This window comes from Electrona antarctica (assembly GCF_951216825.1).
Source record: "Electrona antarctica genome assembly, chromosome: 13".
Taxonomy (NCBI): domain Eukaryota; kingdom Metazoa; phylum Chordata; class Actinopteri; order Myctophiformes; family Myctophidae; genus Electrona; species Electrona antarctica.
In genome coordinates, this window is record NC_136794.1 from 33842184 (window position 1) to 33853515 (window position 11332).

Here is an 11332-nt window from a genome sequence, read left to right on the forward strand (position 1 = left end):
AATAATCGACCTTAGGAATCATAGTTTTGTGCCGTTTTTATTTATGTATCTATTCATTATTGCATGTGAATCAAAGGACAGTATAGCGCTGTGCGGAGGACAACATTTCCTCTTGGGGGACAATAAACGTTTATCCTTATCGTACCCTTATCGCTTCAAACTAAACCCTATGACATGAATGTGCTTCCAAATCTGCAGTGGTGTGAAGTAACTAACATGACATCTGGTCGCAGATTTTTGGCTCTTCAAGATAAGGGTTGAACCGGGAAATTCCTGGCAATATAATTATAATTAATGCAATAATTCTGGCGGGGAATTTACTAAGTACATTTACTTAGGTAAATGTAGTACTGTACTGTAATTTTGAGGTATTTGTACTTTACTTGAGTATTTCCAATATCCAATACTTTTACTTCTACTCTTCTCAGATCCAAATATTGTACTTTTACTCCAATATATTTATTTGACATAGCTTTAGTTACTGTTACTTTGTAGATTCGGATTATTATTACAAAACATACATAAACCATTTCAGCCCTATACATTTCGGCCATTTGGAAATAGCCGATCTACAAGCTCACAATGCTTGTAGATCAGTTATTAGATTTGTATAATTTTTAAACTTGTGAAATAGGACTGCCTAATGAGTACTTTCTACTTTTGGTAGTATTTCTATGTTGCAGTATTGATACTTTTAGTTCAGTGAAAACTGTGAGTACTCTATCCACCACTGCCTACAGTCATTGTAATGGCGACAGAAAGCTAACGATGGCGTGACGCTAAGTGTGTGTGTCACAGTGACACAGCGCCCAGTGGGCTTTCTGCTGGCCCAGCGCTTTGGAACTGGCGGCTTAATAAGCACACGTGCGTGTTTGTTGGGTCAATTTGAACATGCAATCCAATGCACATGGCCTCAGGGTGTGGGTGTGTGTGTGTGTGTGTGTGTGTGTGTGTGTGTGTGTGTGTGTGTGTGTGTGTGTGTGTGTGTGTGTGTGTGTGTGTGTGTGTGTGTGTGTGTGTGTGTGTGTGTGTGTGTGTGTGTGTGTGTGTGTGTGTGTGTGCCACGTCATTTATCCTGCTACCCGCTGCAGCTGCCCCCATTACCTAAAGCTGTGTGTGTGTGTGCGTGCACGCGACCTCTGCCTACAGTAGTTGTCCTCTGCGTACACTATGATTCAATATTGCATTAGGAAACACACTGCGGTTGTACACTTATAGAAACACACTGCGGTTGTACACTTATAGAAACACACTTCGGTTGTACACTTATAGAAACACACTGCGGTTGTACACTTATAGAAACACACTTCGGTTGTACGCTGATGGAGAAACACTGTGGTTGTACACTTATAGAAACACACTTCGGTTGTACGCTGATGGAGAAACACTGTGGTTGTACACTTATAGAAACACACTTCGGTTGTACGCTGATGGAGAAACACTGTGGTTGTACACTTATAGAAACACACTTCGGTTGTACGCTGATGGAGAAACACTGTGGTTGTACACTTATAGAAACACACTTCGGTTGTACGCTGATGGAGAAACACTGTGGTTGTACGCTGATGTAAGCGCTCTGTCCAATCAATTAGCGGTGTACATTTGATTGTTTGTTTGTTTATGTCAGAATCCTCCTCGTCTCCTGCCTGTCTGCACTCTTTGTTAACCCTCATGCCTGGCGACACAAAGCACTCACACAGTTCCACCCGGGGTATACTGTAAGTACATGTTGTTTCCTCTCCTGCTCAGATGCCCCACTGAGTGGGAGGAGTTTTGCGGTGATGGCATCCAGCTTTCTCGCGGTACGTACCTTAGCCTTAGGCAGGCCCGGATTAACAATGAAACTTAATGGCGCTGAAGCGCCATGGCCAGCAGCCTGCAGGGCCCTGTGCGAGACTATTTCAAATAGATACGGCTGTTGTTTCCGTCGTAACCGTATTCATATGTCACAAAGGCCCCTCCGTCCTCCATTTCAGCGCCATACATGGTAATGGTGTTTAGACAGATGTGTTGTGTTTATAGACAGTTGCATCCGTAGACATAAAAAGGTAGACGCCTCTTCCGTCTCTGGGGTGCGTGTCAAAATTGAAGGCACAATTTTCCCGAGATTCTTTGCAAAGCATGCGTGCGTAACATAAGCTCCGGAAAAGACGTGCTGTGATTGGCCAGTATAGTCACTTGAATGACAGCGAGAGACATGGAGGAGTGACGTCACTTGGGCAGCGACGCAGCGTGCCTTCAGCAAATGCATTCAGCACTTCCGCTTGACTTCCTGCCTTCATTGGATACACGTCGCTCCAATGAACTGCAGCGGTCAATGAGACATCTATTTTTTATGTATATCTATGGTTGCATCCCCTCTCAAATGAGCACTTGCCCGGTCAGGAAAACTGGAAGCGAACTCCACCTGCCCGAAAGTTTTATTTACCTGCCAGGGGCAGGTAGGCACCTTAGTGTCAACGCCTACAAAGTATGTGCAGAGTTTGGGTTGTGTGGTGTGTAATGTGTATACGTGCATTGCATTTGTATTGCTGAACATCTCAAAGTAGTACTAGCAACTACTACTACAATTACACACTTTCCAGCCAATCACAGCGCAGAATGACACCTTCCAGCCAATCACAGCGCAGAATGACACACCTTCTTAACAGTCGCAGTGCGCGTATTCTGAGGACACATTTCGTATTCTGAGGACACATTCCGTCGACACATTAAATCCGTCCACACATTTTGAGGACACAATCTCTTTTGTTAGATTACTAGAATTTCGCGGGCCTTCGGCCCGCTCATCCTAGCTCCCTGCGCGTCGCAAATCGGAGGAAGGAAATTGTGAGAGCAAAGGTAGACAAAGTCACAACATTTCAAAATGTAGTTCTCAGTGTATTTTTAATGGAGTCTGAGTGTTTTTTTAGGAAAGAATGTTAATGTTAACAGTGAATGTGTAGTAAAAGAAGCTGCAGTGCCATGAGGTTGCCCAGATTTGGCCAGTAGAGCCTGCAGAATGGGATCATCATCATCTTCAGTGATGTAGTTCAATCAGAAATGGGATTTGTGAGAATGCAACAGCCTATACATTGCAGAGGCTGTAGAATTGGGGAAACAGAGAAGGTAGGGATAAAGTATACATTGAGACATCTCCACCAGGTATGTTGTGAATGGAATGACAATGCTATGTCTATGTTTGATTATCAGTTATGTAGACTAATCAACAATGAGACTTGTAAGAATGCAACAGCCTTACGTTGATGGGGATGGTTTGGGGAAGACGCAGTTGTCGTGGAAAGGCCAACTTAGCAAAGGAACAATTGTATTTGGCAGCTGATCCAGAGGAGGGCGTGGAGGAGTGGGGTGATGTGGAAGGGGTGTTTGTGTTTCTGGTTCCAGAGATTGTCATGGTTGAGCCTGCAGAAAAGGAGACACAGATAAGGGATGAATCAACCACACAATGTGACATGTCCACCACAGATCATGTGAAAGGTAGTGATATTTCTGGAAAGTGTTAATCAATGTTACTTCCTTTTGTGTGGCTGCAAGTTTGCACAGCAGCAGTTTGTTGTTGAGGGTTCTGAGGAAAAACAGTTTGGTGCCATTGCAGAGTCCGTCTTTGGGGCTGATGTTGCGCAGTAGCATCAAGGGCATTCCTGGCTTGAGGGTGATGAGGTGCCTGGGAAATCCATTGGGGCAGAGGGTGTTGAGGTATTCCACGTTGAACCGCATTCTGTCTTGGTAGTTCTCCAGGGTGTATGTGTAGTGGGACAATGTGATAGTTGTATTAGAGTTATTGAGGTGAAAGTGTAGATGTGAGTGTAGTGCGTTGGTTACCTGTGGTTTCTGCTGTGGCCATTGGCTGTGTTGTAGCCATCATGTGCTGCTGTTTGTCCAGGTTATGCTGAGCTGAGAAATTAAGATGGGAGTGTATGTGACTATATATTCAGTACATGTAGGTATAACATACACACATATGCGTAATGCATTGAGGCAGAGGGCAACATATCTGAGGCCTTACCTCTGGTCCGTCTCACTCTGTCACGTGTTTGCTCCCGCCTGCGCTGACCTGGGTATGGATGTCAGTAGTGTGTGTAGACACAGAGGTACAAAATGTTATCGACATGTTATGCAGAGATATGTAGATAGATGTCTCTATACAGTGTGTCAGGATGCTCGGTACCAAGCAGTAAGGTTATCTGAATAACAGAAGTCAGTACCTCTGGCCTCAGCCACGTCCAATGAAGGTGTGTTGGCCATTTGTGGAGGAGTGCTGCCCTGGTGTTGAGCTGTGAAGTGATGTGTAGAGAGTTATGTAGAGCACAGGGTGTGAGTGTAGTGTACACAATTAATGTAGGTTATGTGATGAAGATACTGCAGTATCTGTGGAGAAAGAAACAGCAGTGTATTGCATTGTGCAATGTGCTGTGCAAAGTGTAGTTTTGAGCAAGTGTACCTGGTACATGTTGTGCTGCAGCTGCTGGAACCAAGCGTTGTGTTGGGGCTGTTGGCGTGTGAGTGGCATGGGAGGGTCCATGTAGTAGTTCAGCTGCTTGATGCATGCATTTGCGTGTAGCTGTTGGCGATGGATGTTTTGCAGACTATACATTGCAGAGGCTGCAGAATTGGGGAAACAGAGAAGGTAGGGATAAAGTATACATTGAGACATCTCCACCAGGTATGTTGTGAATGGAATGACAATGCTATGTTTATGTTTGATTATCAGTTATGTAGACTAATCAACAATGAGACTTGTAAGAATGCAACAGCCTTACGTTGATGGGGATGGTTTGGGGAAGACGCAGTTGTCGTGGAAAGGCGAACTTAGCAAAGGAACAATTGTATTTGGCAGCTGATCCAGAGGAGGGCGTGGAGGAGTGGGGTGATGTGGAAGGGGTGTTTGTGTTTCTGGTTCCAGAGATTGTCATGGTTGAGCCTGCAGAAAAGGAGACACAGATAAGGGATGAATCAACCACACAATGTGACATGTCCACCACAGATCATGTGAAAGGTAGTGATATTTCTGGAAAGTGTTAATCAGTGTTAGCAGCAGTTATGTATTATTCAGAAATGACATATGTAGAAATGACATGTAGCAATGCAACAGCCTTACCTCAATGGGGATTGTAGGGCCAGGAAGAACAGCGCGAAGCAAGTCTCGAAAAACCACATTGGCAGTATGATGTTCCGGCTGTCCTTCTTTCTGCTTTATGGCATAGGTGAGAGCTTCTGGGTTACCTGTCCTTGAGCTGGCAACATAAAGCTGTCCGTGACTGAAGACAGGGGACGAAAGCCAGACCCCCACTCTTGTAAGTGTCTGGCCTTGGGATTTATTGATGGTGGTGGCAAAAGCGGTGCGGACTGGAAACTGTCGTCTGGCCCACTCAAAGTAGGAATGTCTAGGATCAGGAATGAACTTGATTCGAGGGATCAGGACTTCCTTTTGTGTGGCTGCAAGTTTGCACAGCAGCAGTTTGTTGTTGAGGGTTCTCAGGAAAAACAGTTTGGTGCCATTGCAGAGTCCGTCTTTGGGGCTGATGTTGCGCAGTAGCATCAAGGGCATTCCTGGCTTGAGGGTGATGAGGTGCCTGGGAAATCCATTGGGGCAGAGGGTGTTGAGGTATTCCACGTTAAACCGCATTCTGTCTTGGTAGTTCTCCAGGGTGTCAGCACTGCTCAGGTTGGTTGACAGACCTGGTATCCAGGTCTCCATTAGGTCGTTGATGGCGTCCACGTCCTTGTTGGTAGGGGCAAGTACTGATCGGCCATCCAGCCAGCCGGTAGTAGTGAAGTTGTTGGACATATCTGGAAATATAGTTTGGCAAAACATCTTCATGGAGCACTCCTCCGCTGTGTGGTCATTGTCTGTGTTGCTTTGAATGTGGAAATACCTGTCATCTGGGATGAAGATGAAGTCGTTTGCATCGTTGGCTGTACCATCACCAATGCGGAGTGTCCATTGGTCAAAGGCCTTCAGGTCTTGGTTTTCACTGGCCCTGACTCGCATGTTCTCTGTGAGGCTGGAGACTTGGAAGTGTTGCCAGAGGCCTGAGTTATTGAGGCAGCTGTTGACAATTTGGGCAGGATTAGCCCCTTGAACCACTGGAAGACACTGGCGGAAGTCGCCGGCCAAGATGATGATTTTCCCACCAAATGGACAGTCTGGCTTGTTCATCAGGTCTTTCAGAGTGTAGTCAAGTCCCTCTAGCAAGAAGCGGTGCAGCATGGTTGCCTCATCAATGAGCAGGAGGCGTGCCCGTCGCACCAGCTTGGCTAGGCTGCTTTGAGCTGTGATGTGGAAGGGTGTGTGTTCTGTTGGGTGGAGAGGTGCTTTCATCCGCGAATGGAATGTTCTGCCTAGGTGTAGGAGTTGTGCAGCAATGCCAGTAGTTGCCATGGCAAGGGCAATACAGCCACCAGGTTCCAGACTGCGCACAGCGTCCAGTAGTGCATTGAGTAGGAAGGTCTTACCACAACCGCCACGTGCTGATATGAAGAGTTGTAAGTTGGCCTGTTGCTGGACTGCCGTCATGACAGTGTCGTAAATCTGTTGTTGTGCAGCAGTGAATTGTGGAATTGTTGCCTGTACATTGGCTTTCAGCTGGGCCACATCATAGTCCAGCTCCTCACGGATAAGAGGCTCTTCGATGTTGACCAGCCCATGGACAGTGGCCTTTTCCTCATCTGTCATTTTTTCCAGGAGGAAGTCTTGGAGGTCATGTTCATGTGACTGGAGGCGGACTTGCAGATCCAGTCTCACCATGGTTTTGAGTTGCTGGTCAGTGAAGGTCGTTGCACTCTGCTGTGCTCTCCGCTTGAAGTCATCTGTCCAGTCTGGCCAGAAGTCGTTAAACAGGCTTGCAGGGTTCGCTGGTTGGCAGAAGATGAGGATGATGACGAATAGGGCACGAATCTGGGGGCAGAGGTGAGTGGCAGCAGCCTCAGTAAGGACAGTGGACCACTCTTGGTCATCATCCAACAGGCCAAGCTCCCTGCACACTGCCTGGTAGGTGTCAAGGCGGCTGCCATTGACTGAGTAGAGGTCCTCAAAACTTGTTTTCCCTTTGGAGTGGTCATTGTGGAGGAGCAGTCTCAGGTAGAACACATCTCCAGCTAGGGGGCTGATGGTGTGGACACGGCCAACGGAGAAAGCGTTGTTTTTTCTGAGTTGCCACTTGTTGTTTGTGTAGGTGTATTTGTGAGGCATGTCAACATAGCGCTGCATGGTCATAGGGTTGTAATCTGGACCTTTGGCTGTCTTCTGTTGAGCATTCAGTTTGAAGAAAGCAGTCAACTCTGTCTGTCTGCCCTGCTCCACCACATTCTCCTCATCACCCTCGGCGAAAACGACGTATTGCTCGTGTTCCAGATGCAAGCGGAGGACTTGAACAGGAGGCTTGTTGGCGGATATGGGGAATGCGAAGAGTTTCCAGCAGGCCTCACTTGAGCCAACAGAACGCATGTCTTCATAGTCCCTAATCTCATCACGGGCAGCCTGGGCGCCCTCAACTTCAACACAAACCATTGCACGGTCCGGCCCCTTGGTCACATATTTGTAGAGATATTTGGCCGCAAGTGCAGAGATGCATACTTCTACGTTGATGTGGCAGTTGTATCGGAGGCTGAGGTAGGGGTTGTAGGGCACTACCCAACTGTTGTTGATGTGGTTCCCATTTTTTTGTGCAGTTCGGCCACCATTATCTGGAGAGCGACGGCGGTAGATAGGATAACTTGTTTCGTCACCAACTGTTGTTCTGGGCTGGAAGGGTTTGGGGAAGTTCTTCTTGCAGGCTTTGCAGTTGGAGCCGGCTTTCTTCTCCATGCAGGGATTGTTGGGATGCTCTTGTCCACAGGGACCGTGGATCATGTTAGCAAGTACAATGTCCCACAGTGGCTGGCGCCTTGCTTTTTCTTGGGCAGAGATCCCATTTTCATGCGGGTCAGGGGGAAGTTCTGCACAGACAATTTGGTCCACTTGGGCTGGTGTCTTGGGTTTGTCCTGCTCTGCTAGAATGAGGAGGATGTGCGAGTGAGGCAAGCCGCGTTTTTGAAATTCTATGACCCAGAGGTGGGCAATGGCTAGGCCAAAGATGTGTCTTTTGATGAGGTCATCCATGATCTGATCTTTCTTTAGTTTGAATACCCGGGCCACCAGGTCAGGTCGGTCTTGGGGTGTCTGGCCAGGGGTGAGGGCAGCTACGATCTCTGGCCAGTGAGGATTGCAGGTGACCGTGATGAAAAGGTCTGGCTTTCGCATGTGGCGGACTATGGCCATAGCGTCCTGGAACTTGCTGTGGTACCAGCGTGGACTGCCATGGAAAGAGCTAGCAAGGATGACTCTACCCACAGCATGTTCCTGCTCATTGTGGTGGACAGAGTGAGATGGAGCACTCCGTTCCCGTCTACGCACAGCCACAACCTGTTGTAGTTGTTTGAAGCTGTCAGCCCGTAATGTCTTCTGGTTATGGCGCTGCCAAGTCAGCCTCTGGTTCTCGCATGTTATCCAGGCATTGAGGATCCATTCTTGGAACAGTCTGCCTGCCTGGAAAAGGTAGTCGCTCGCAGTGTGACGACTGTTCATGTGATAGGCAAAGAACTCACGGGCTGTGAGCCTTTTTTCATCACCCACATGCTTGAGAGCACAGTGCCAGCCAGATGTCCCTTCAATGAAGAGGAGGGTGAAGTGGAGGGGCATGGCTTTGGGATGGCGGTCAGATATGATTTTCAGACCTCCACCACGTAAGTGGATGACCAGATCATGTGCCTGTTCGTTGGTGACAATGCAAAGTTCTTGGAGATTGGAGGGGGCATTGTAAACACCGGAATGTCCTCCCTGTGGCCTGGCTGCAGCACTAATGACAATAGTGCCTCGCTGTAGTTGTTCTTCTGGGGTTTCAAGGATTTGCTTGAAATCTTGGACAAATATATTGTGCAGGTGAATAACTTGCTGCACAGTGTGCAGCAGCTGCGCCATTGTGTCCTTGTCAGCAGTGGATGTTCTGGCGGGGAGTGTCATGTTTGCAAATCTGGTGGTGTTTTCCAGACTTGGGTCGAGGACATAAAGTTGGGCAAACACAGCAACAGCACCAGGTTCTGGTTGGAGTGGCCCGATGCGCTGGATTACCTTTCCTTGGAAAATGACAGTGGGAGTGAAGCGTGTGAATGTTTTCTCTTTGACCGCAATACTGGAGAGGCAGACAGCGTTGTTGATGACACGGCTGTGTTTCCGAAACAGTTTTGCCTGAGGGGTATCGTCAAACCACAGATCATTGATGGCCTGTGGGGGCCTAGGGAAGGCTGGTAGGCAAACCTTTCCATTCAAGCAGCAGATACTGGAGGTCTCGTTTTTGAATGTGAATGCGTGACAGTGGTCACACACACAGTTGAGCTGGCCAATACTCTGTGGTGTGTCGGAGAGTTGGTTGATAGTTAGTTGGCCGCTGAGAATCTGCGCAGTGCAAGTTGCAATTTTGGCAGCAACTTGTGATTGTCGTCTTGCTGGCTGATGGGAACTGCCTGTGAAGGTAAATGGAAAGTATGGTGTGAAGTTAATTTCATGAGAGTCATGCAATAAGTAGATTGTGGTCAGTATGTGAATGTGATGTTTTTGTTGAGGCAGGCAATGGAAATGTGTGGAGGCATTAAATTGAACTGTGTGTATGTGTAGTGGGACAATGTGATAGTTGTATTAAGAGTTATTGAGGTGAAAGTGTAGATGTGAGTGTAGTGCGTTGGTTACCTGTGGTTTCTGCTGTGGCCATTGGCTGTGTTGTAGCCATCATGTGCTGCTGTTTGTCCAGGTTATGCTGAGCTGAGAAATTAAGATGGGAGTGTATGTGACTATATATTCAGTACATGTAGGTATAACATACACACATATGCGTAATGCATTGCGGCAGAGGGCAACATATCTGAGGCCTTACCTCTGGTCCGTCTCTTTCTGTCACGTGTTTGCTCCCGCCTGCGCTGAACTGGGTATGGATGTCAGTAGTGTGTGTAGACACAGAGGTACAAAATGTTATCGACATGTTATGCAGAGATATGTAGATAGATGTCTCTATACAGTGTGTCAGGATGCTCGGTACCAAGCAGTAAGGTTATGTGAATAACAGAAGTCAGTACCTCTGGCCTCAGCCACGTCCAATGAAGGTGTGTTGGCCATTTGTGGAGGAGTGCTGCCCTGGTGTTGAGCTGTGAAGTGATGTGTAGAGAGATAGTATGAGTTAAGTAGAGCACAGGGTGTGAGTGTAGTGTACACAATTAATGTAGGTTATGTGATGAAGATACTGCAGTATCTGTGGAGAAAGAAACAGCAGTGTATTGCATTGTGCAATGTGCTGTGCAAAGTGTAGTTTTGAGCAAGTTTACCTGGTACATGTTGTGCTGCAGCTGCTGGAACCAAGCGTTGTGTTGGGGCTGTTGGCGTGTGAGTGGCGTGGGAGGGTCCATGTAGTAGTTCAGCTGCTTGATGCATGCATTTGCGTGTAGCTGTTGGCGATGGATGTTTTGCACAGTATGTGAGTGTAGTGGACACAATGCAGTAGGGGTAAATTTGAGTGCAACATATGTGAATGCATTACCTCTGGTGTCATGCAGGTGCAAAGTAGGGGTGTGGAGCAGTCGTGGTGTAGTCGCGTCATCAAGGCGTTCTGCTGTGAAGTGAGACAATCATCATCAAGTTGTGCTGCTATGACATGGTGCTGTGTGATGGGTCCCTGCCGCCACACAGTAAATAGAAAGGTGTCAGTGTACTGGGTACCTGTGGGCTGGGTGTCTTCCAATGAGCGGGTGTGTGTGTGGCCACGTAGAGTGTCGCGAGCAGGGTTGTGGTGGAAGTTTGGATCCTCATTGCGTTGTTCTGTGGAGTGTGATTGGACAGCATGCATGAGTTAGTGTAAACTGGTCACGTGTGGGAAACTGGTTACGTGTGGTACGATGTTAGTAAATGGTGGTCCACACACAGTGAAGGAGTACGTGTGTGCACAGTGTGCACAGACGCACACATGTATTGTGCAGTGCAAGTGTTTGTGGAAGGTTGTTAGAGCACATGTACCTTGTGCGGATGGTGCTGTACCTTGTGCGGATGGTGCGTGGTGTTGTCTGGCAGCTGTGCGCAAGCGTATTTGGGTGGCGTTTGCCGTTCGGTATCCAAGGGATGATGTGCGTTTCTTCGGCATGGCTTTGTATGTAGCTGAAGTGGTTGAAAGAAGTGTTTTATGCATTGACGACAAATTTTGAAAGTATAGTTATGGTATGAGGCAAATAATGGCATTTTTGGCAACAGCGGAATTGTTAGCAGCCCTCATTTTCAGCATTGACAACATGAAGACAGAATTGGGTGGCAATA

General features: G+C 47.5%; 3 protein-coding genes across 3 annotated transcripts; all 3 read right to left on the bottom strand.

The window, feature by feature from the left end:
• Positions 1 to 2811: 2811 nt before the first annotated feature.
• Positions 2812 to 4805, bottom strand: LOC306935745 (uncharacterized protein). The gene is made up of 7 exons (XM_079518932.1): positions 4761 to 4805; positions 4442 to 4602; positions 4206 to 4274; positions 4007 to 4054; positions 3823 to 3894; positions 3242 to 3664; positions 2812 to 3083 (listed from the first exon to the last, which is right to left on the bottom strand). Exons 2-6 carry the CDS (start codon positions 4545 to 4547, stop codon positions 3630 to 3632), a joined length of 330 nt encoding a protein of 109 aa, XP_079375058.1. The 5' UTR covers positions 4548 to 4602; positions 4761 to 4805; the 3' UTR covers positions 2812 to 3083; positions 3242 to 3629.
• A 1-nt stretch (position 4806) lies between these two features.
• Positions 4807 to 8675, bottom strand: LOC306935746 (uncharacterized protein). Its single transcript, XM_079518933.1, has 2 exons — positions 5099 to 8675; positions 4807 to 4921 (listed from the first exon to the last, which is right to left on the bottom strand). Exons 1-2 carry the CDS (start codon positions 8564 to 8566, stop codon positions 4910 to 4912), a joined length of 3480 nt encoding a protein of 1159 aa, XP_079375059.1. The 5' UTR covers positions 8567 to 8675; the 3' UTR covers positions 4807 to 4909.
• Positions 8676 to 8858: 183 nt separating this feature from the next.
• On the bottom strand, positions 8859 to 11091 carry LOC306935747 (uncharacterized protein). The gene is made up of 8 exons (XM_079518934.1): positions 11060 to 11091; positions 10745 to 10843; positions 10566 to 10637; positions 10354 to 10473; positions 10108 to 10176; positions 9909 to 9956; positions 9725 to 9796; positions 8859 to 9501 (listed from the first exon to the last, which is right to left on the bottom strand). The coding sequence occupies exons 2-7, from the start codon at positions 10832 to 10834 to the stop codon at positions 9764 to 9766; spliced, it is 432 nt and encodes a 143-aa protein (XP_079375060.1). The 5' UTR covers positions 10835 to 10843; positions 11060 to 11091; the 3' UTR covers positions 8859 to 9501; positions 9725 to 9763.
• Between the last annotated feature and the right edge of the window lie 241 nt (positions 11092 to 11332).